Below are 25296 nucleotides of genomic sequence, written 5' to 3'. Positions count from 1 at the left end.
TACGCGTAATAAGTATCAAATACTCATACTGTCCTTTTTAAATACCGAATGTAGTATTCTTAAATTTAGAGATCTCATAATGACTTGTGAAAGTACTAAGTGGACTAGAGTGAAAGTAGAAGCAACCAATATGGACCAAAGGTTCAAAATCACCTAATTCATAGAGGACCAAACCTGAAAGCCCAAAAACTGGAAAACAACGTCGTTAGTTGTGTCAACAGAAAGGGCAATGAACAGAACTCACTAATAGAGTAATAGGTGAACAAAGATTGTATTCAATACCCTGAACTGAGAGGACTCGGAAAACTTAGAAGAACATTTAGAGAAGATGGTGAAAGTGGCGACGTTCTTTGCAATGTCTTTAGGTGCTTTCGCTTTCTGGCAAACCATGGACAAAATCCATGTATGGATCGCTCTCCATCAGGATGAGAAGGTAATTTCCAAAACCCTAATTTTGTTTTTGTGCTTCCTTTGATGAAATGAACCTCCCGAATCCTAATTGGGTTCTTTTCCTTTTGTGAGGAAATAATCTCAGAATTATATATTGTCTTTTTGGATTTTGGGCTTTTCTCGATCTGGATCGTAACTGGTTCTCATAAATTAAGGATGCTGGTATTGTTGCTCTGAGATTTGTAAAAGTGCAGATTTTTCTGACATTCAGATGTATGGTATTTTGAGAGGAATTCATTAATTATTGTTGGTGTTTTCGGAGAGGATACTCATAGTCTAGATGGTTATCCTCTTCCTTCTAGGGGAACTTAGAGAAAAAACCTCAGGAATTTGGAGAATTAGTATATCAGAATGTTAAGCTGTTATCTTCTGCAAGCTGTTGTAACATTAAACTTATGAGTCATTCCATGAAACTATGGGCAGAGTGATACAACAAGACTTAGCAATGCTACTGGAGTAACAATGGATCAGTTTGGAAGTGATTGATGCCTAGTAGACCTACATCATAGGTCATATTCTTGCTAAGATGATTGATGAAAATTTATAGGGAGAGGAAGAATGATCGACACATGGAATTCATTGACCTAGAAGTGTGCTCAAGCTGGCCTAAACACCACTATTATTTAAAGTGCTTTGGTGGATGCTGAAGAAGAAAAGAATTCATATTTAATGTATAAATGTTGTAAAGGATACGTTCTGTCACACGTGTGAGCACTGTGGTAGGAGGGATAAAAGAATTTCTCATAACCCATGGTTTACACTAGGGTGTTGGTGTGTGTTTTTTGATGACGATGTTATGTTAATTGACACAACTAGTGAGCTTGTTAGCCAAAAGTTTGAATTGTGGAGAAACAATTCAAGTTTGATGACAATGTTGTGTTAATCTGGAGAGAAAAGGTTTCAAAATAAGTAGAAGTAAGATAGGATATATGTACCGCAAGTTTTGGCCAATATCAGACGAGTGAATTCGAGGTGAGATTAAATGGGATTGCTTTGCCTAAATACGAATAATTCATATATCTGGGATCAATTTTCCACGAGAATTGTATGATAGATATGATGTACTACACAGAATTAAGATAGGATGGTTGAAATAGAAACAGAGAAGGGTAAAAAATACCCCTCTACTATTAAATAGTGTTTATACATACCCTCCGTTATACTATTTGGTCTGATTTGTCCCTACCGTCTTACTATTAAACATATTTACCCCTCAGTTTAACGGAGGGGACACGTGGCGGCCTTCTAAGCATATTTAACCCCCAACCCGTACTGATTACCTAATACCCAGTACCTTAAACCCGACCCATTCCAAGACTTAAAATAACTAAACCCTCTTCCTTTCTCTATATTTCATCTCCTTCCTCCAGAACTAAGTGCTTTCAAATTTCTTAAAATCTTTTTGTTTTGGAGAATAGGCTAAGAAATTGTTCAACAATTTCCTTGTTTATTGTCTTGATATCCGAATAAGAAATCACCAAAAAAAATTAGAAAATTCCAAAAGAAAAATTTTCATTCCTTCTATGTCGGGTTTTCAAATATGCTCGTAAAAGGACTTGTTGTTTTCGAAGTTGAAAATGTAGCTTGCGGTTTGATTCGGAGTAGTTGTTGAGCTGAAAACATTGTTACACAGTGATTTTGAAAGAGATCGGAAATGCAAATTTTGAACTCTTTGTTGTTCGAGTTCATCGTTCCCCTCCTTGATTCTAAAAATTTGTGAAGTTAAAAGTCACAGGTGCGACTATTGGGTGCTAGAAAATTCGAATTGGTTTGATTGTTTGGAGTTAGCTCTTCGTGTCAAAATTGTGCTAGCAACTAATTTGAATAACTGGGTAAAAAAAATTGAACTCCTACTGCTGGGTTGTTAAGTTATCGCAAGTTGAAAAAAAAAAATGGTCGAAATGTTGAATTATTCTGCTGAAATTATTGTTAGTTATTGAGCTTGAATTGTTAATAGCTATAGCTGAACGCATGAGAGCTGGCTCAAAAATTCCATTTCGAAGCTTCAAGCTTCTTCGTCTATAGTGGGCCTTTGAATATGAAATTCGACATTGTTACGGCTTTCTGGAGTTCGAAAAATCTGATATTGTATGATATTTGTGTCTACCTAACGATTATCTACTGAATTAAGGTGAAAATTGAAGGGGGAAAAAACAAGAACTGCTCACAACTTTACAACTTTTAGCTCATGTTCTTCGTTGCTGCTTAGAACCATAAAATGATTACTTGGTGTTAGTTATTTGGAAGTTTTGGGCCTTATCCGTTTAATATATAAAAGTTATTATAGTCTAGGTGCTTGGAAGAATTAGTATACTTACATTACAGTATTAATTATCTCCGCCTTCCCATTCCTTTATCAAAGTCTAGTACTTATGGGCGGTAGTTGGATGTTTTGCCTTTCTTCTCGAGGACCTTAGTTGAAAGCCTTGAAATATCATGAGTAAGGAGTACATAACAAATAATAGGCAGCCCATCCAAGTGTTATGGCCTCTCTTGCATCAGCTACTGATATTGAAACAGTACCAACCTGCACCTTCTTGTACTTGAAAACTAGTAACTTTCCACTTGCATGATCAAAATACTCGCAGGATGTCCAACAAAAACCTTGTAATGCAATATCCAAATATCCGCTCTGTTGGCCTTTTTGTTTAAAGGAGTATCATGCTTATAAGCTCTCAGTAGAAGACCCATGTTTGTAGGCCAACCTCTATTTGTTTTTGAGTCCTACGTGAAGCCGAGACTGTTAATTGTCACCTTCGTACGGCAATCGGCAGAGATATTTATCCAAAAAAAGGTCATTGGCGTAAATACTGCCCACATCGCCAGTGAGCTATTCAAAATGCTAGTCAGCAATCCTCATTCCAAAAGTGCAAGCCAAGAAAATAGGCTTTGATCCTTCTCACTCCTAGTCTATCACTGTGGCAAATCCACCTGAACATGGATTAAAGTGTATATAGATTTTGTCCAGAAGATACCAGTTTTGCTGTCAAGTGTCAACTATGTAGGACTTATAGAACTGGCATTATCGGTTTTGCTGCTAGGCGAAGTGTTATCCGTGTGATATACAATCAAGTGATTGGTTCTTGGGGAGTCTTGCATTGACCGATATGATAAGGGTTCTTTTACTACAAAGGTTGGAGACTAGTCAAATGCCATATGCCCACTAGCCACATAAAGTCTCACTCATGTACAACATAATTTTCTAGTTTTATCAAGTCGTATGCCTTTCTTTGCTTCTTTTCTATTTTCTATTTTTTATTTATTTTCTCTTTATCCTTCTGTTTAAAATGTTGATGACTGTACGAGTTTGGCTCACTGCAGCAAGAGAGAATGGAGAAGGAAGAGGAGATCAGAAGAATGAGAGCACAGCTAATCAGAGAGAACAAAGAGCGGGAGTCTCTTGCCTAAGCTGCCAAGAATTGCAATGCATTCAAATCAACAATTTATTTTTGCTGTCTTTTTGAATCTTTCTGGACTTCTGGTTCTATACTGAATTTCCAAAAAAATCATGGAACAATGGTCATGAATGTCTTCAATGTACTCAAAGCTTGGACCTGTCTAGCTGTATGCCGTTCATAGCAGGATTATGCTTGCACTATTAAACCTGTAGCTACTTTTAATCTGACAATAAATACCAATTTTTTTGGTTTAGTTGGAGTAAATTACGGTGAATTGCTATTTATTGGTTACTCTTGCATAACAAGTGCAACTCATACACTTTGCTCTCACGTCCTCAATTATTTGCTGTTAAACATGGGATAGTTGCATCTTTGTACCGCTCAAGGCTGTTAGTTTGTGCAGTTCGTGTGTTTGGTTGGTCCGGGAGATAGTTGATGATTTTGACAAAAGGAACTGCTAATCTTGGTTTTGCACAGTGTGAAGGATTGTAGTATGAAAAAACATTTGCACATTGTCGGTTACATTCCTTTGTCGTGCTTGCTTTGTTTGTCCAAGACAAACTATAAAGATGTGTCCTTGCTTGGCTGTAATTATTCTCCTTTAACGCATGTCTAATTAAATTAGCATCTCTTGGTTTTTTCCAACCATTTTATTGCCTGAAATCCTTTTGATTAAATATTGAAGATTTTGACAGAATTTTGAGTATTTGATTCTGTCAAAATGAATTGTCTTTCCTTCGTTGTCTCATTGATTATGTAACAAAGTTGAATGAACGAGAGTTCTGGGCTTTAAGTTCCAAGTGTAGTTGCTGATGTTAGCTTACGGAAACATTGGTTGTCTCTGCTTTTTAATTACAGTGAGTCTGCACTTGTTTTAGGTGAAAGATTTGATTATGAATCTACGAGTGTTCAATTTTTCCATGTATTTTGTGGAATATGGACTGGTAATTCGTCATGAAGCAGATATTACAAGTTATTTCACTGCCCAAAGCTATAAATATTTACCTGTTCCTTTACTGGCAATTCTAACTATAAATGACACGTCTTGGCATTTTGAAAATCTCATGGGACATCCTAAATATAGCAGAAAGTAGGAAAAAGGATTCTTTGCGTCATTTAGGCTTGCAAGAAATCGTGTCCAGCAGCCATCCAAATATATGCCAGTCGTCATTCTCTGCAAAACAAACTTAGCAAAAATAACGCGGTGACATTATTAGATAAATCACAGCCTGATATCCTATGCAAGTCTCACTTTTTAGAAAAAGTAAAGGAACTTTTCTCCTTATTATCTGTTAAAGACTAACGAATTTCTAACTGATGCAAAAATGTCATCTAGGCTTACTCTATATAAAGAGCATATTAACATATGTTATTCTCAGATCATAGTTCTAATAATCTTTTTACCTTATATTGAATTCTTCAAATTTCAGTTTTGATAAAATAGATGGAGTTAGGGAAGATTTTCTTAATCTCTCTTTTGTTGGCTATGGCATTTGGGCTAGTTCAGAGCTTAGAGTTCACCGAAAAAGACATAGCATCTGAAGAGAGCTTATGGGATTTGTACCAGAGATGGAGGAGCCATCACACTGTTTCTCGAGACCTAAGCGAGAAACAAAAACGTTTCAATGTATTCAAGGCGAATGTGATGCATGTTCACAAGGTAAACAAGATGGACAGGCCTTATAAATTGAAACTCAACGAGTTTGCTGATATGACCAATCATGAATTCAGAAATTTTTACAGCTCTAAGGTAAAACACTTTAGAATGCTCCATGGTAGTCGGCCTACTACTGGATTTATGCACGACAAGGCTGATAATCTGCCAGCATCCATCGATTGGAGAAAGCAAGGCGCTGTCACTGGTGTAAAGAATCAAGGCAAATGCGGTAAGTTGCTGAATTGTGTGATCATCATAACTATCTCAACCTTTTGTTTTAGTACATGCTAATTTATCCCCTCATATATTTGCAGGTAGTTGTTGGGCATTTTCTGCAGTTGTTGGGGTTGAAGGAATAAATAAAATCAAGACTGGCCAATTAGTTTCCCTGTCTGAACAAGAGCTTGTTGATTGTGAAAAGGATAATGAAGGATGCAATGGAGGACTAATGGAAAATGCCTATGAATTCATCAAGAAAAATGGAGGAATAACAACTGAGGGTATCTATCCTTACAGAGCCAGAGACAGTCGCTGTGATTCTTCAAAGGTAGAGACCTACATTTAAACAACATACTTGATATATATGTTAACAGCCAGTATCCTAGAACTGTTTTCTTTAACACCTTTTCGATCTCATCTAGATGAATTCCCCGGTGGTTAATATCGATGGACACGAAATGGTACCTACAAACGACGAGGATGCTTTGATGAAAGCTGTTGCCAACCAACCAGTATCTGTTGCTATTGATGCTAGTGGTTCCGATCTGCAGTTTTACTCTGAGGTTTGATATGACTGTTCAACTTGAAGTTCTTACCTTCGAGTTCATTGTATTTTTAAAATTATGTGTGCAAAATTTTATATATGTTGAAGTTTTACTAATTTTCCAAATGCATTTATGCTCGTGTTGAAAATACTGTGTTCAATTGAACCCAGTAAATAAGGCTACATCGTCATGTGCCACAGCCGGAGCATTGTCTAAACATGACACACAGACCAGATTCTTTGATGACATACTAATGTCAAATATTACAACATTTTTTAATATGTGACCAAACATTTTCCACATGACATATCCTATAAATGAACCAACCATGCCTCAACCCAACTAGTCGGGCTATGTTATATGAATCTTGTATATCGATTCTGCTCTCCTTCGAGTCCATCTGATGCTATACCATGTCAAATTTGAGCAGAACATATAACATGTGAAAATGCAGGGAGTGTTCAATGGAAATTGTGGCACAGAGCTAGACCATGGGGTAGCAGTTGTGGGCTATGGAGCAACTCATGATGGAACAAAGTATTGGATAGTGAAGAACTCATGGGGGACTGGATGGGGAGAACAAGGTTATTTTAGGATGGAACGAGGCATCGATGCTGAAGAAGGACTCTGTGGCATAGCCATGGAAGCTTCATATCCACTCAAGTTATCCGCGGACAATCCAAAACCAGCCCCCTCTAAGGATGAACTCTAGATATTGGTTCATGTATCTCTGCTTTAGAATATAGCATGCTATAGTATTTAGAAAGAAAATTAGGAGAGAAAAAAAGCCAGACATATATGTAATCTCTCAGTTCTTTTGTATTGGATTGCATGAATAAAACGTTTCCTTCCATGGGGTTGCAAATGTTTGTAAGTTTTAGCCTTTCATTTACTTTCAACTCCATTTTGGTAACAAAAGCACGACAAAGATTGGCTTGACAAATTTTGGTAGTGCAATTGGTTGACTATGTCAACTTTTACCTTGTTAGTGAGAGTTCAGTTCCTTACCCTGTAATTTTCTTCTCCATTTTTCCTTCCCCTCCCCATATGTATGACATTTAAACTCGCTCGCGTGATCAAAATACCACAATAACACTTAAAACTACGAATCGAACACCAAAACGGATAAAATTTTCAAAGAAACTCAAGAACATGCAATTTCTCAACCGGACGTCCGAATCACGCAAATCAACTCCGTTTTGCATCAAATTTTGCAGATAAGTCATAAATACTGAAATGTACCTATACCAAGTTCCGGAACCAAAATTCAAACCCGGTAGCAACAATGTCGAACTACGGTCAAACTTAGAAATTCTTTAAACCTTTAAACTCCTAGTTTTCAACAAATTACGTCAAATTAAGCTAGGGACTTCCGAATTCTATTCCGGGCATACGCCCAAGTCCCAAATCACGATTTTTAAAAAAGTTTGGCTTGTGGATGGGCCAATTCTAGCCCGTCTATTTAGAAACCCAAACCTGAAAATGATACGATCTGTGTTAAACAAAGCAGCACAATATAGAATAACAATAATTGAGTGCAAAACTAAAGATAGATTTCGATTAAAGTAATGGAGATAAGTCTGAATAATAAAAAAAAAATAAGGAAATTTAGAATCCAGATTGAACGTTTCAAGCAACAACCAAAGCTATTCCAATTGCCCTCTCAAGAACGACGAAATAGAAACTCTAGAATCTAGATATAAAAAAGGAAAAGGAAATTACTCTCAAGAACTCAACTTTTTTTAAAATAGGCAACCCAAAGTCGAACTCGAATCAAGAGGTTCCAAATCTCTCTCAAGAGTTTTTTTTTTTTTTTTTATGCCAATACGTTAACTGACTAATGAAATAACGACTATTATTAGTTACCAAAAAACACAACTATTAAAAATACCCATCGTGTAAAATAGGAAAAGTTCCAATGCTAATTTTCCTAAAATAACTCGTCAGCGCACTCTTCGCGCACATAAAAGCCTGAATGGCACACGACTTCGCGCAAGGACTCTAGTCTAGTAGCTCTACCCCTTGTGCACGCTGCGTATACTCAAGTGCGTTTTCTGAATGCTTCGCGCATCTGCTCAACATTCTTCCCTGCTTGTTCTTTGCAATTCCCAAACATCTAAACGTGGTATTCTTTTCACAAATCTAACACCTTGTAGTCAATTATTGAAGATCATGTAGCTCCTTAGTATTCATTTCTTGGATGTTCTTGGACCTGGAACGAGTCAATGGTCCATTTGATAATTCGGGGTCATCCTCACTATTCTCCACTTTGCCCCAGCTATCTAGGATTATCAGAAAGTAAAGTTTGGGCAAGCATAATGAAAGCTTAAATTTAAATCCTGCAAGAAAATTAAATAGTTAACCAGCAGGGAGGTTTTTGAGAAATTGTCACGACCAAAATCCCACTTAGTCGTGATGACACCTTACCCCACATGCTAGGTAAGCCAAAAAATAAATAACATAAATTGAATGAAAGATCATCAATAATCAATAAATAAAATGGTGAAAAATCTAAAGATTGGTAGTACAAGTCATGAGCCACTAAGATTTAAATTTACAACGTTGTTACGAAGAAAATATAATATATGTTTGAATATACATAAATAGTAGTTCAAATCCTAAACTACCATGAACAAGGTGGTAGCTTGCAGCTGGAACGCGAGTACATCCTCATTGCTAGCCTTCAAGATCCACAGCAGCTCAGCTCCGAATCTGCATGCAAAGTGTAGAAGTATAGTAGAGTAAAACTGACCTCATGTAATTAGTAAGCATCTTGACTAACCTCACTGAAGTAGTGGCGAGGTTTTTAAGTCAAAAGACAACTCACTAATATCATGTACAATTCGTAAGCTATAGAAATAACAAGAGAAAAGACAAGTAATATTAAAGGAGTCAAAAGAGAAATAACGAGCATGAACCAACCCTTTCTCAATAAACATGCACAAGATATCAAATCAAACGGTACGACAAAATCCTTCGTGCATTTATCTCATCCTCACCAAGCATAAGTATAACAACACTAAATAAGGTAGAATGCATATAGCTAATAATAACAATAAGGTGGAAGGCATAGATGTAACAATAGTAAATAAGGTAGAAGGCATGTAGATAATAGTAACAAATAAGGTAGAAGGCATGTAGATAACAGTAGCAAACCAAATAGAAGGAATAGATGTAACAACAACAAATAAGGTATCATGCATGTAGTTAACGACAACCAAACAAGATAGAAGGCATATATGTAACACTAACAAACAAGAAAAAGGCAAAGGTGTAACAATAATCAAGCATGGTAGAAGGCATATAAGTGTATGTAAGGAAAAAATGAACATAATATAATTCATGTCTCTCGTCCTCGCCTGCATGGAACCACCATTCGTGCCATGAACTCTCATCCTCACTTCCATGAAAACACTCTTCGTGCTATTATCATATCACTCTTCCTCACGGAAACACCCTTCATTCAATAATAATAATATTAGAAAGCACGGAAATACCTCCTGCATAAATCACCCTTCCTCACAAGCACGAAAAAAATCCTTCATGCAATTAACTCTTCATCACCAAGTATATATATATATATATATATATAAAACAATACCAAGCAAGGTAGGAAGCATAAAGAACATCAAGAAGAATTAGAATAATACTCCACACGAGAGATAATCATAACCTTTGCACCAATAGGCGAATCAATATTTCGAGAACCATAATGTTCAAATACATCAACAAAACTTAAACATGACCTTTAGCATGAATACAGGAACTCAAATATCACAAGAATAACGGATATATATAGGTGTTCCTAATATAAAGTATGTCTTCAATTGAATCGAGTATATTAACAATCTTAAGAATAATGTATCAAGTTTAATTGAGATATCCTAACTAAAACACAATCTCTAGCATGGATAATTATGCTCATATATTCAGTGAAAAAAATGAAACATAAGTCGAGAAGATCACAATGTTCAACAAGGTACATATAGAAGCATATAATAAACCTCGAGCATAGATAAACCCGACACATACATATACGCTCGTCACCTCGCATATGCTTCACCCTCGCATGTAGCAAAAAATATCATTTATTAGGAAAAATTCCCTCAAACCAAAGCTAGGCAAGACACATACCTAATTCGACTAGTCTTCAACATCAAATCGCATCAAAATCTCATTCTAGCTTTCCAATCACGTAAATCCAAGACAAACATCATCCAAGGAAAACAATCAATGCTAAGGAAGCGATCCCAATTCATAAATCTTCGATCTTTGATGAATTCTCAAAAAGTAAACAAAAGTCAACCCGACTCCAATGTCCTAAATCTAAAACCAGTTCCAAATTCGGATGACTCATGCCGAGTCCAAATGTATAGTTAATTTCAAATATTGAGTCCAAATTAGTACTCAAATCTCCAAATACGATCTCCTAAGTTGTAGACAAAAACTCCAAATTTTATCTCAAAATTTCATATTTTAGGTGTAAAAATATATGGGGATTCAAGATATATATTAAAATAAGCACTTTAATACACTGCCCTGCGATACCCATCGCAATCGCGACAGGCCACTCGCGATTGCAAAGGCCAAATGCAATGCCTAGCTCCAGCTCCTCTTCGCAACGCGATGCCTGCCACGCAAACATGAAGACCAATACTGCCCAACCTATGCGAATACGAGAATCCCTCCATGAACGCGAAGGCCAAACCTTCCGCCTGATTCCACTTCTCCGCGAACGCTTACCATCACATATGAATGCGAAGCACCTGCCTACAATTGTACGCGAGTACGACCCCTTTTTGCGAACGCGAATAACAAAAGCCCCACAGCGATAAATTACCTTACGCGATCGCGACACTTGCTCCGTGATTGCTATGAAAAACTAACACCAGCAAAATCTGCAGCTCCAAACTTCACCGAAACGAAAATGGGCCTAAAATATCCATCTACTTTGCGAAAAGGATCATTTATACCCCTCGTTATACTATTCATCTACCATTATCCCTGGCGTTATAGAATTGGATCAATAATACCCCTCCGTCATTAGGAATCTCCACCATGGACAATCCATCCTACGTATTTTGATATTTTGCTGAGGTGGATGCCATGTGGCATGCCACCTCACTGTCTCAACCCTATTTTATCCCATCTCCATTTCTTCCTCCAATACCACCTCCTCATCCACCTAACCACCACCACAATCTTTATCAACCACCACATTCTCTGTAAACCCACAATCATCATCACCATGTAAAAATTAATTGGCATGGATATTTTGACAAACAATTGGGAGTCACTTCAAAAATTTCAAACAAATAAACATTGTGACGTCCTATAAGAATCACCATAATCCACTACATCAGTTTTACACTACCAATCTATCACCAAAATGTACTGCCTAACTCACCACTATATCAAAAATTCCATTCTAACACATCCATTTATGGAGTTTTATAAATAATCGTAGCATAATTCCTTACAAAGTAAAATTCATTCATGAATGGCTCAAATAACCTAATTTTATCTCCGTTAAATTTAAATAGATGCCAATACAAGAACATGAGAAAATCAAATGCCTACAATTAGTTGGAATCGCGTGGATTATTTTTTTGTACAGATAGTAACGAAGAAGATGGGGAAACGAAAATAGGGAAGTTGTTGATATGAGAACCAAAGTTCATACCTAGTGCACACAAATCATGCATAGTTTAACGGCTGAGACAATATCACATTATTTGTTGCGAAACTTGGGTCAAAGTTTGAGTTGAAAAAAATTGATTATGAGTATTAATATCGATAAGATTTAGTAAATAAGAATTGAGTTGTGGAGATGGAAAGGAAAAATAAAAGGATTGTCAATGGTGATAAAATGAAGGGTGAATGGATTGTGTTCAAAATGATTATCGACGGATATGGTAAATTAAAAAAATAAGGAAGGAGTGAAAATGGGGCTGAGGGTAATAAGGGCATTGCCACGTAGCATCCACCTTAACAAATGTCCGACCATATGGGATGATGCTGGCTATGATGGAGGGTCTTTACGGTAGAGGATTATTTTTTATCCAGTTCTGTGATGTCAGGGATAATGGTAGAAGAATAGTATAAAGGTGGGTATAAATGATCATTTTCGCAGAGTAAAGGGATATCTTTGACCCTTTTCCATCACCAAAATGATCTGAAACCACCCCGAATCACACCCAAGCCCCTCAGGCCCCCGTCCAATCATACCAATAAGTTAAAATATATTATTCAAACTAATCCAAAGTATAGAAACATCACAAATAATATAAAATCCAAGAATCAACGATCAAAATTTATTCTTTAACTTCCAAACTTTCTAATTTTGCCAAACGCGTTCGAATCATACTTAGATATTTTGGATCACAACCAAACTTTGCGCACAAGTTTCAATAAACTTAAACCTATATAAGGTTTCAAACCACAACAGGTGTCCAATAACATTGAAGTCAACTTCTGGTCAAACCTATGAACTCTCCAATTCTTCTAATTGTCAACCTTCGATATATAGAGCCAAAATCTTCTAGGAACAACCAAAACCAAAATCGAACTTACACCCAAGTCCAAAATCACCATACGAACCTATTGAAACCATCAAATTTCGATTTCTAGGTTGTTTACTCAAAAGTCAAACCTTGATCAACTCTTCCAACTTAAAGCTTCCAAATTGAAAATCACTCTCCAAATCAATCTCGAGCCTCTTGAACATCGAAACCAATCATACACGCAAGTTATAATTCATCATATGAAGCTACTCTAGGTCTCAAAATACCGAAAGGGATTCTAAAGCTCAAAACAATCGACCGGGTGGTTATAAGAATAGTCCACCGGTTACGGGTCAATGACACGAATGACCTTAAAACGAGTTGGTCTTGAACTTTTGGCCTTTGGTGCAGGTCACTTGATCAATGGGTAAAACTACAAGTTTTAAAAGTTTTGTCCCATGAGCATGACTTTTTCTTTTGATCTTGAAGGTTAGCCCATTGGTCTTGTGACTTGTCCTAAAGGCCAAAAGTTAAAGACATCCCATTTGGTGTCCTATTTTTGCCATTTTCTGATGGTTAAAAGGCCACAATATAAATCATCGTACATGTTTGAATTTTAGAGCCAGTTAGCCAAGCTATCAAAAATTACTTATTTTGAGAAATACTTTTATTCAAAAGTGCTTTTCGAAAAAGTATTTTTGGAGATTAGCAGTTTGTGTTTGGCCAATTCATTTAAGAAGTACTTTTGACGATATTTGATAAGAAAATTATGTTTGGCCAATCTTTCAAAAAGTAACTTTGAGTGTCAAATTACGATAAAAGACAATAAAGGTTTATTTTACAATTAGCATAATTTATAAAAGAGAAATTTTAAATATTCATTATAAAAAAATAAATTTATTTTTTATATTTAATTAAAGTATAAAATATTAAGTAATATATTAAGAATTTTAATCAATATAAATATGAATATAAAAAAGCAATAATATTGGTAGAAACATATGTGCTTGCAAGTTACATGTACGAAGAACACAATAAATTCTTGAGAAAACAATAAACTAGGTAGTATATGGTATGTCAATTATATTTTCACGATCCAAAATCCACTATAGGTCGTGATGACGCCCAACGTCGCCATTAGGCAAGCCAACGGTGAACTACCAACTAAATTATTCATTTTATTATTATTATTATTATTATTATTATTATTATTATTATTTAAAATTAGGAATCTTGTTAGGTAGAGACATAATCACGTTAAAATCGTAGATAAATACAATTTAAATAAAATATAAAGTAAAAGTGTGTTGATGTTAAGCAAACCATAAGCAAATTCTAAAACATCACAAAACTCGGTGTCACAAGTGCCTGAGCATCTCTCTGGAATACAAGATAGACAGGATAATGTTCATGATGGAGACTCCGTATGATGCAGATCGTAACATGGGATGCAGCTTACCTTGAAGTCCCCGCAATAGCTGCGCCCTTGTGCCCAAAATGACCTCCAAAAATATATATATGTATACTTGCACAATAAGTGCAGAAGTCTAGCATGAGTATGTGAATCAACGCGTACCTAATACCTGCACAGCACCTAACCCCGGAGAAGTAGTTACGAGGGGTCGGCATCGACACTTACTGGTGGTCCAATAAATCAAGTACAGTAGAAAGTAAACAAGTATGAGGAATGGTAAATAAACAGTGTAAACAAATATAGGTACGCCGATCCTCCTCTGAACAGTAAACACAAGTTCTCAAATATCGGTTACCTCCTCAACCGGAGTATATATAACATGGTCCCCACCAGATAGGTCGTCACAACTCAAATCAAAAAAACTCATGGATACAATGGCTTCTTATAAGATATTACGCACCATTCTGCCGAGGTGAACGACCCGATCCCATAAGAGTATTTCATGAAGTTGCCGAGGCGAACGGCCCGATCCCATAGGAGTGTTTTATAGAAATGCCGAGGCGAACGGCTCGATCCCATAAGAATATGATACTTCCGAGGCGAACTGTCCGATACCATAAGAATATATACTGTCGAGGCGAACGGTCCGATCCCATTAGAATAAGAAGCTTTAACGGGTCCATGACCTCACTCATGGATATACGTGTTAGTTATGAAATTTGAGAAAACTTTTCGATCGATACGCACAACGCGGAAGAAATTTGTCAGGGATGCACAATTTCCACGACTAATTAAGTAGCTCATTAAATCTCTAAAATAGCGAGTCCATACTCTACGCACGCCTAGTCTCAGGTCATAATGCGAAATAACGTAATTAAACAACAATGATAACTCAACTAGTACAATTAAAGCATGGCGTGAATCTAAGTCTACCCGGACAGAACCAGAAATCCCAGCATAGGCACGAACACTCGTCACCTCATATGTGTGTAGCTCCCACAACATGTAGCACATAAGAATATAATACCTACGGGGTAATTTCTCCCTCACAAGGTTAGACAGGAGACTTGCCTCGCTCCGAAGTTTCATAACCGGATCCAATGCCTCTCTAACTCTTTAATTCCAAGCCAAACGATCCGAAACTAGTCAAACAATGTGTTAATCAATCAAAATATACTCCAATGCGTATAATTTAACAATTTATAATAATTCTCAACTCCGCTTGAAAAGTCGATAAAGTCAACCCTCGGGCCCATGTGCCCGGATTCCGAAAATTCTTGAAGGAAATCATTACTCATAACACCACGAATTTAAATATATAATTTATTCCTAGTTCCATGTCCAATTTTGTATTTAAAATAAAAAAAAATACCACATTCTAGGTTTCTTTCAAAATCTCACAATTTCCACCAATTTTCATGTTTAAATCCTTATAGAATCCATGTATTTAACTTACAACAGGTGGAAATAACTTACCTCAGAATAGATGATAAAAATCTCCTCTTCAAGAACTCCAAAAGTCACCCAACCCAGTGAAAAATGTGAGAGGAATGGGCTAAATTTTTAATTAAAAGCACCCCACTGCCCAGCGATTTTTGCACCTGCGGCCAAATAGTTGCGGAAAAGTCCATAGTAGGTGCGGTTCCCACTAAAGCCAGCCAAACCCGCTTCTGCAGAAAGATGCTCGCTTATGCGAGCCCGCTTCTGTGAAATTTCAACCGCATCTCTGGTCCTTTGCTAGCCCTGCCCAGCTCTACTTCTACATAAAATTGGTCGCGCGTGCGGAAGCGCACATGCGCTTGAGCCACCGCATTTGCGGAAGGCTATGCCTCTTCACCTTTCGCTTTCTACGCTCATCTGCCCACATCTGCGAACTCACAGGTGTGGTGGATTCCTCGCACCTGCAAATCCAGCCAGCCTCAATCCTATCCGCTTCTGCGAGCCCTGGGCCTCTTCTACGACCTCACACCTGCGGCTAGAACTTCGCAGGTGCGATCACACCAGAAGCCTTAAGCTTCAGAAATTCTTTAAGTGCAAACTCGATCCGCTTCCAATCCGATTTCGGAAGCCACTGTGACCCATCCAATCATACCAACAAGTCCTAAAATACGATACGGACTTAGTCAAAGCCTCAAATCACGTCAAACAATGTCAAAACTACAAATCAACGGTCAAAACGTTTCTTTAAACTTTCAAACTTCGACGAACGCGCCTGATTTATACTTAAACATTCCGGAATGATGCCAAAATTTATGCACAAGTCATAAATCACAATACAAACCTATTACAAGGCTCGGAATCCCAAACGAACATCGATAACATCAAAATCCACCTCAAGTCAAACTTAGAAATTTCTAAAACTTTCAAAATGCCAACTTACCAAAATAAGCGCCGAAATGCTCCCAGACTACCCGATACTCAACCCAAACATACGCCCAAGTCCAAAATTATCGTACGAACCTATAGAAACCTTTAAATCCCGCTTTCAAGGCCGTTCACTCAAAAGTCAAACCCTAGTCAACTCTTCCAATTTTGAAGCTTCCCAAAAGAAAATTTTCTTCCAAATCGACTCCGAACTTTCCGAAACTAAATTCCGACCACATGTAAGTGATAAAGCATGAAGTGAAGCTACTCAAGACCTCAAATTACCGAACGACGCGCTAGAGCTCAAAATATCCGATCGGGTCGTTACATATATTATATGCATGCGCGTATGAAAAATATATAAATAAAACTACAAACCAGATGGTATACTATAAAAAATTATATCTTATGTAGAAAGTGCTTGAATCTGGTGATTAGACTTATTATTTCAAAGAGTAATAGGAGACAAAAAAGAAGAAACAGAACAGAAAGAAGATATCTATTTATAATGAAGAGATTATTCCAAATAGGAATGAAAGAAGAAGAATAAAAATACAGTTAAAATAAAAAAGAGAAGAAAGGGATGTTGGAGATAAAAAAAGTAAAGGTTAAATTAATAAGGGATAACTTAGGTAATATAATTTTATGGTAAGGATATTTTTGTCTGCTTCTGCTTCTTGGAAGAAGCTAAAATTTATAACTTCTTCGCAAAAGTAGAAAAACTGCTGGTGCAGCGGCTCAAAAGTACTTTTCTATTTTGGCCAAACACCTCATATTTTCAAATAAGTATTTTTTTGGATAAAAAATTACTTTTGGTCTTCGACAAGCTTGGCTAAATAGCTCTTAATGATTGTACATCCATGGCTTACACCCACACATAAAAGAAGTCGAAATTAGAGTCAATTGTACAATAATGTTAAGTGTTAAGTTGGATAAATTCACGATAATATGATTCAGATTGTGTTATCTTTTGACTTATTTGTTTGATGACAAATAATGATTGTTGAGAGAAGAAAGAGAAGCAAGACTAACATTTAGTTTTCTTGCTTTTAGAAAATGTAACGATCCAGCCGATCATTTTGTATATTGTATCCATGTTTCTATATTTATTGCTTCTTCTATGTTCATTTGTAGTAATGTGACTTACTGGGGTGGCTGGATTAGTTTTGGGGAGATTACGGAGTGAATTCGGACACTTAGTTCCAAGGTTGGAAGCTCAAGCTGAAAGAGTTGACCGGAGTTTGACTTTTATGTAGATGACTTCGGCATGGTATTTTGATGATCCCAATAGCTTCGTATGGTGATTTTGGACTTAGGCATACATCCAGATATTGATTTGGAGGTCCGTAGGTCATTTTGGCTTGAATTGGCGAAAGTTGAAAAGTTGATGGTTTTGGAAGGTTGAGAGGTATGACCGAGAGTTGACTTTGTCGATATCGGGATTGGATTTTGGTTCCGAAAATTGGAATAAGTCCGTTGTGTTATTTGGGACTAGTGTGAAAAATTTGAGGTCATTCGGAGTTGATTTGATATAGTTCGGCATTGGTTTTAGAAGTTGGAAGTTCATTAGTTTTATTAGTCTTGAATTGGGGTGCAATTGATGATTTTGATGTTGTTTGATGTGATTTTAGGCTTTGACTAAGTTCGTATTATGTATTAGGATGTGTTGGTATGTTTGGACGGGGTCCCGGGGGCCTCGAGTGCTATTCGCATTGGAATCGAAACAAGATTTGGACATAAGGGATTGCTTGAACTTCAAGTCTGGTGTAAGCGCACCTGCGTGGTTTTGGCCGCAGGTGCGGAACTGCAGAAGCGTATTTGACTGAAGGTTAGAAGATTTATAGGTACAAGTGAAGGTCCGCACTTGCGAGCTTGCAGGTGCGGGCAGCTGAGCGCAAAAGTGAAGAAGAGTGGAGGCATGGGTTTCCGCAAATGTGGAGCTGAGGGTGCAGGTGCGCATGTGCAAAATTGGAGCTTGGTTGAAATGTCTACGACCGCAGAAGCGGGATATTAAGCACATGTGCACTTCTGCAGGTGCGATATCCTTTGCGCATAAGCGGATGGTCGGGGAATTAATGAAATTTTGCGCCTGCGTTGGAATTATTTGTAGGTGCGGTTAGTGGAGGCGTAGGTGCGAAAAGCCTGGACAGAAGGTTAAAATCGAGGGTTTGTGTGCTTTTGGATTGACTTTCCAATTTTGATTAAAGACCTTTTGGGTTGACTTTCCAATTTTGATTAAAGACCTTAGATTAAAGACCTTAGATTTTGGCAAGGGTTTGTTGGAGTATTGAGTTGCGAACTTTGAGGTAAGTTACATTTTAAACTTGGAATTGAGGGACTATCCCTGGAAAAAATGTTATTTATGTTGTGTTGGGGGTGACACACATGCTAAGTGACGGACGTGTGAGCGTGCATCGTGATAATCATGATTCAAGTTGATTTTTTTATTGTGTTGCTATCTAATCTTGATTTATTTGTCTAATTCTCACTTTTAGAGTACATGAACTGTGATTCATGCTAGAAATCATGCTTAGGCTATTTGCTTATTCGGTTGAGACCTATTGAGGCTATTTCTGTTGTTTTGAGTTACCTGTTTTAACTGTATTTATACACAGTCTTGGTCCTTCATTTGCATATCATATCTCAGTCGCTGTTCATTATTCATGGTTACATCGCATAATATTATTGTTGTTCCTTATGTGAAGTTGTCGGGCTGAGTGATATGAGATTGTGAACCCTTAAGACTTGAGAGATTAATGACTTACGTGGGCCTTAGTGACGTGTTGAGAGTGTTATTGTGGATCGGGCTGCACGTTGCAGTAGGCTATATTGGCTTTACTATTATTATAATTGTGTGGATCGGGTTGCACGTCGCAGCAGGCCTTATTGGCTTTATATTAGCACTGGGGCAGGATCCGCCCCTACGGAGTCTGACATACCAGCAGTGAGCGCGGATACAATGATATATATACACGTGCTTTATTGAGGGGCATTGATGTCAGGCACCCGTACGACGCTGAGTGATTGTGTGTGGGTTGAGCGGGTATTTGGCAGGTAGATTGGGTAGTTCTGTGAGTGTGAGTACTTGGGGTTATCACCATGGATTCATTCATTTGAGATGCATATCTGACATGTAGGCATAGAGATGTACTATTACTCATGTTTGCTGTGATTGGCATGTTCCTATCAGTGTTGGGATTCAATTGTTGAACTTGAAAGCATGCCTAAAATTCTATAACATGAACGAGCTGATTATGATAATTTCTCTGAGTTGTTTATTGTTTCTATCATCATTTTAACTTGTGTTGTCATTATATTGACTCTAACTATCTTCTTCTAAGCTCGCCACTGCTTTCAGCACAAGGTTAGTTCTGTTACTTATGGAGTACATGGGATCGGTTGTACTCATACTACTCTCTGTGAGTTTCTAGTGATGTCGTTCGACTTGACTAACACTCTGGCAATGTTTATGGATTTGATGAATCGGGTGTTCAAGCCATAACTTGACTCATTTGTCATTGTATTCATTGACGACATATTGATCTACTCACGTAATATGGAGGAGCACATGTAAATTCGAGGATAGTACTTCAGACCTTGCGGGAACAAAAGCTATATGCTGAGTTCTCCAAGTTCGAGTTCTGGTTAGATCATGTTTCTTTCTTGGGACATATTGTATTAGGTGAGGGTATTAAGGTGGATCCCAGAATGATCGAGGTAGTTCAGAGTTGGCCTCGTCCTACCACTGCGACCGAGATCAGGAGTTTCTTAGGGCTAGCAGGTTACTATCGCCGGTTTGTGGAGGGTTTCTCGTTTATTGCAGCTCCTTTAACTAGATTGACCCATAAGGGTGCTCCATTCAGATAGTCTGATGATTGCGAGGAGATCTTTCAAAATCTCAAGACCGCATTGACTACAACACCAGTGTTAGTTTTACCCTCCCGTTCATGGATGTATACTGTGTATTGCGACTCTTCACGCGTTGGCTTAGGATGTGCATTGATGCAGGAAGGGCGAGTTATTGCATATGCTTCATATCAGCTGAAGCCCCAAGAGAAGAATTATCCTCTGCATTTTTAAGAGTTGGTTGCGATACTTCATGCTCTCAAGAGCTGGAGGCATTACCTTTATGGAGTGTCGGGGTGAGGTTTACACAGATCACCGCAGTTTGTATCATTTTTTTAAGAAGATGGATCTTAATCTGAGGTAGTGGAGGTGGCTTGAGTTACTGATTACGATATTACTATTCTCTATCATCCGGGCAGCGCGAATGTGGTTGTGTATGCCTTGAGTAGAAAAACCGAGAGTATGGGTAGTTTGGCATTTATTTCTGTAGGGGAGAGGCCATTGGCTTTGGACATTTAGTCCTTATCTAACAGACTTGTGAGGTTGGATATTTCAGAACCTAGTCGAATTCTTGCATGTGTTGTGGTTCAGTCTTCTTTATTCGAGCGGATCAAGGCTTGTCAGTATGATAATCCTCACTTGCTAGTTCACAGAGAGACGGTGCTACGGGTGATGCCAAGGAGATCACTATCGGTGATGATGGCGTTATGCGAGTCCTGTGTCGCTTATGTGTTCCTAATATTGATGGCCTGGTGGAGACGATTCTATAGGAGGCGAACAGTTCACGGTATTCTATTCGTCTAGGTGTCACGAAGATGTATTGCAACCCGAGCTAGCATTACTGGTGGTAACATATGAAAAAGGACATAGTTGAGTATGTGGCGAGATGTCTAAACTGCTAGCAGGTTAAGTATGAGCACCAGAGGCTAGGCGACCTACTTCAGCAGATAGTTATACCGAATTTGAAGTGGGAGCGCATCACTATGGATTTCGTAGTTGGGTTGCTGTGGATATCGAGGAAATTTGATGTCTTTTGGATCACTATCGATAGACTGGCCAAGTCTGCACACTTTATGCCAGTGGTGAGTACATACACTCTAGAGAGGTTGGCCTTGATTTATATCTAGGAGATCATCCGGTTGCATGGTGTGCCTATCTCCATCATTTCAGATAGAGGCACTCAGTTCACTTTGCATTTCCGAAGAGCTATACAAAGTGAGCTGGATACCTGCGTAAAGCTCAACACGGCTATTCATCTACAGACCGGCCTACATGCGAAGCAGATGGTTCAGATTCTGGAGGATATCCTCAACGCATGTGTGATTGACTTTGGAGGGCAGTGGGATTGGTTCTTACCTTTGGCCGAGTTTGCATATAACAATAGTTTTCAATCCAGCATCGAGATGGCTCCATTTGAGCCTTGTATGGTTGGCAATGTCGTTCCCTCATCGGTTGGTTTGATCCCGGCAAGCCTAGGTTATATGGTACTGATTTGGTAAAGGATTCCTTGGATAAGGTAAAGTTTATTCAGGAGTGACTTCGCACAGATCGGTCCATATAGAAGAGTTATGCGGATCAGAAAGCGCATGATTGATCGTTTATGGTGGGCAAGAAAGTTCTCTTGAAAGTCTCGCTGATGAAGGGTATCATGAGATTCGGAAAGAGGGGCAAGCTGAGTCCAAGGTTCATCGGTCCATTTGAGGTGTTGGAGCAAGTTGGAGAGGTTTCTTACAGGCTTGCTTTGCCTCCCAGTCTGTCATGAGTTCATATGGTTTTCCACGAGTCTATGCTACGGTGGTACCATGCCGACAGGTCACCTGTGTTAGATTACAACACAATTCAGATAGATGAGAGCTTGGGTTATGAGGAGGATCCAGTTTCCATTATTGACAGGAAAGTCCGCCATATGAGGTCTAAGAAGATTTCAACGGCAAAGGTCCAATGGAGGGGTGAACCAGTCGAGCAGGCGACTTGGGAGATCGATGAGGACACGCGGAGCAAATATCCACACTTATTTAGCACTCTAGGTATGATTCTAGACCCGTTGGAGGACAAACATTTGTTTAAGAGGTGGAAAGTATTGGCACGCCCTGACATCGAGGAGCGCGACGAGCGCTCAACTGAGACACCCTGGTCAAGAAAGCCTACTTGATCCTTTCTACCCAACCTTACCCATGAATAAAGTGAAGATATGTACCATTCATTATACAATGGGAGAATTTCATGGACGGCACCAATTCCATTACCATTAGCTACTTCATTTATAATTCCCAAAATACATTACACATTCATAATTTGAAGTGGAACATGTGATACAAATACAACATTGCTAGTTGACTTTCCCAACACCAATATACAGCCCACACTATGTCTACAGAGCCTCTATTGGATACAAGAGAGTAATATGATGGAGCCGGCAATAAGACCTCGGCTATACCTCAAAACACTATACATAAGGAACAAAATATACAAGACCTCGAAATGAAGTGGGGCTCACCGAGTCAACTGAGGAGAGGGTGTACCCTATCACTAATCGATGTTGCCTGCTGTGGAACCACCTACATCCATTAAAGATGCAGCGCCCCCGGCAAAAGGGACATTAGTACATATGGAATAGTACTAGTATGTAAGACTAACACCCTCCCAATAGAACGAGTAACAATAGAATGAGAAAGAACATGGAATCAATGAAATCCTCAAACAATGTAATAGTGTCAAGTTAAGAGAGATAAATTTCAAGTAAATAACAATGCTTTAGGTTGGGAGATCCTTAGTACTGATATACCATCGTGTTATTAGCACAGATCCCAATCACGGACAGATCGGCTACGTCGTCTCACCGAAAGACATCCAATCACCACACTACCATGTGCGCGGCATGGCATCTGATCTCAGCTCGATCGGCTAAGCCGTCTCACCACAATGCCGTGTGGGCCGACATCACTTTCCGCTAGAAATAATCTCATCCCATTTAGGGGAATAATCTCAACACATCAATCCCATCCTATTTAAGGGAAATAATCTCCTCGCATCAATACGGGGGATTTACCCCTCAATCACTCCTACACCGGCACATGTAGTTTCGGGGTTAGGTTATTTCAACCTACCCTTCTTCGGTGACTAAACGATACTCCCAAAACATTTATTATAAAAAAAGAGTTATAGCTTATTTCATTGCTATCACACGTCTTTTCATTTCATTGGCACTAGTGGCCACAAGTGTAATTTCGTTCTTGGCAGGTCGGCCATATTTCATATTTCATACACACTCCTTTCACTTTCAGACATTATCATGATTATCAACAACAGCGCATTTCTACTCAAGACTTTAAGTATACATATGAGCACTAAGAGTCTTAAGAAAATTGAGTTTTCTTCCACAATTTAGCATAATAAGTTGCAATTGAAACATGATTGATATCATAATATTCCGATACATTGGTCATGTTTGAATGCATTCCCATAGGAGAACACAATATGATAGGAGCGTTTGGCACACATTTAAGTATATATCTTTCAACACAAGCTTATTCGGAATAGTCAAATTTATAAGGAATAACTCGAAACATGAGAAAATAAGAGCTTGGACCATCATGCTTGAAACTTACGAGAACATCGTGGGATTCGATTCTAAGAGAGAAGTTTAGCCAACATACCTCGCTTGAGATTTCCTTAATTTACTACAACGTCCAAATACTCCTAGCAATTTCAATCTATTGGAAGATGATAAAATCAAATCAAAATTAGAAGGATTCTCATGATAGAAGTCTGTTGGGAATTTCGTCGAACACCTACCATGTAAAATTGAATACAAGGCTTCTACAATGGTAATCGTTTCCTCCCTCAACAAATTTTTATAAGAACCTACCTGGAATAGTTCAACAACCCCACACACTACCCTATAATAGCACATGCATGACCTATCTACAACTCCACAACATACTTTAACCAATAACAATTACATGAAAGTTTTAGGACAAAGTCTTACCCGAATAGTTGATGGCCTAGTGAGTGATTCCCTTGATTATTCAAGATTGGAGCAAGAATTGATGAGCAAAGGGGTTGGGTCTTCCTTCTCTCTCTATGATACTCCCCTCTCTCTAAAATAGTCACCTAAACCAGCCTAAATGCCCCCAAGGTCGTTTTATAAAATTGGGATTGGGTAAAATTTCCCAAAACTTGAGCCTACGAAAGCGGGTTTGCGGTCACAAACCGGACCGCAAAATGACTATGCGATCCATAAAGGGGACCGCAAAAATGGTCCCAAAACTGGGCAGATCTGGTCAGGTCTGTGGCCATTATGTAGCCCACAGAACAGTTATGCGGTTGCATAACGCACTGCGGAATCTCCCTTTGGATTTCTTCATGCAGATAAAATGTGCGGCCCGAAAAATGATTATGCGATCGAATAATGGACCGCATAATGATCTTCAAAAATTAGATCAAGTTCTGTTGCATTCTGCGGCCAATCTGCGATCCCCGAAGAGGTTCTGCGTCCGCATGGTGGATGGCAAAAACACCATGTTCTGCAAAAAAAATCTTTCAACTCCCCGACGCGTTGTTCAACCCAAAAAGTCCCTACCACAGCTCGCAAGCTTGCCGCGAAGAATTTCTACAATCCTCAAACACATTAACCTATCTCGGCACTGCAAACACTGCGTTCTAGGTGAAATTTTACGGGGCTTACATCTTCCCCCGCTTAGGATCATTCGTCCTTTAATGAGGTTAAAAAATCCACCATCGGCATCCAAAGCGACTCAGTTCTTAATTCACACACTAGCAGTTCCAAATTTGACTAACTCCACAGATTTCCAGAAAATTTCGGCAGAGTTTTCCCTATAACTGGGCCTATCCACCTGTCAGAGAATCCCAAAAACCAGACCTAGTAGCATAACCACAA

The 25296-nt window shown here is 38.4% G+C and overlaps 2 protein-coding genes across 2 annotated transcripts; both read left to right on the top strand.

Annotated features, from left to right (window-relative positions):
* The first annotated feature begins 200 nt into the window (after positions 1–200).
* LOC109242452 lies at positions 201–4112 on the top strand. Its single transcript, XM_019409306.1, has 2 exons — positions 201–433; positions 3772–4112. Exons 1-2 carry the CDS (start codon positions 329–331, stop codon positions 3856–3858), a joined length of 192 nt encoding a protein of 63 aa, XP_019264851.1. The 5' UTR covers positions 201–328; the 3' UTR covers positions 3859–4112.
* Positions 4113–5225: 1113 nt separating this feature from the next.
* On the top strand, positions 5226–7125 carry LOC109242451 (vignain-like). The gene is made up of 4 exons (XM_019409305.1): positions 5226–5734; positions 5820–6052; positions 6147–6287; positions 6724–7125. The coding sequence occupies exons 1-4, from the start codon at positions 5293–5295 to the stop codon at positions 6979–6981; spliced, it is 1074 nt and encodes a 357-aa protein (XP_019264850.1). The 5' UTR covers positions 5226–5292; the 3' UTR covers positions 6982–7125.
* The last annotated feature ends 18171 nt before the right edge of the window (positions 7126–25296 follow it).

This window comes from Nicotiana attenuata, unplaced genomic scaffold (genome assembly GCF_001879085.1).
Source record: "Nicotiana attenuata strain UT unplaced genomic scaffold, NIATTr2, whole genome shotgun sequence".
NCBI classification, from domain to species: Eukaryota; Viridiplantae; Streptophyta; class Magnoliopsida; order Solanales; family Solanaceae; genus Nicotiana; species Nicotiana attenuata.
Note: the sequence above shows the minus strand (reverse complement) of the source record. Positions and strands in the feature narration are given on the sequence as shown.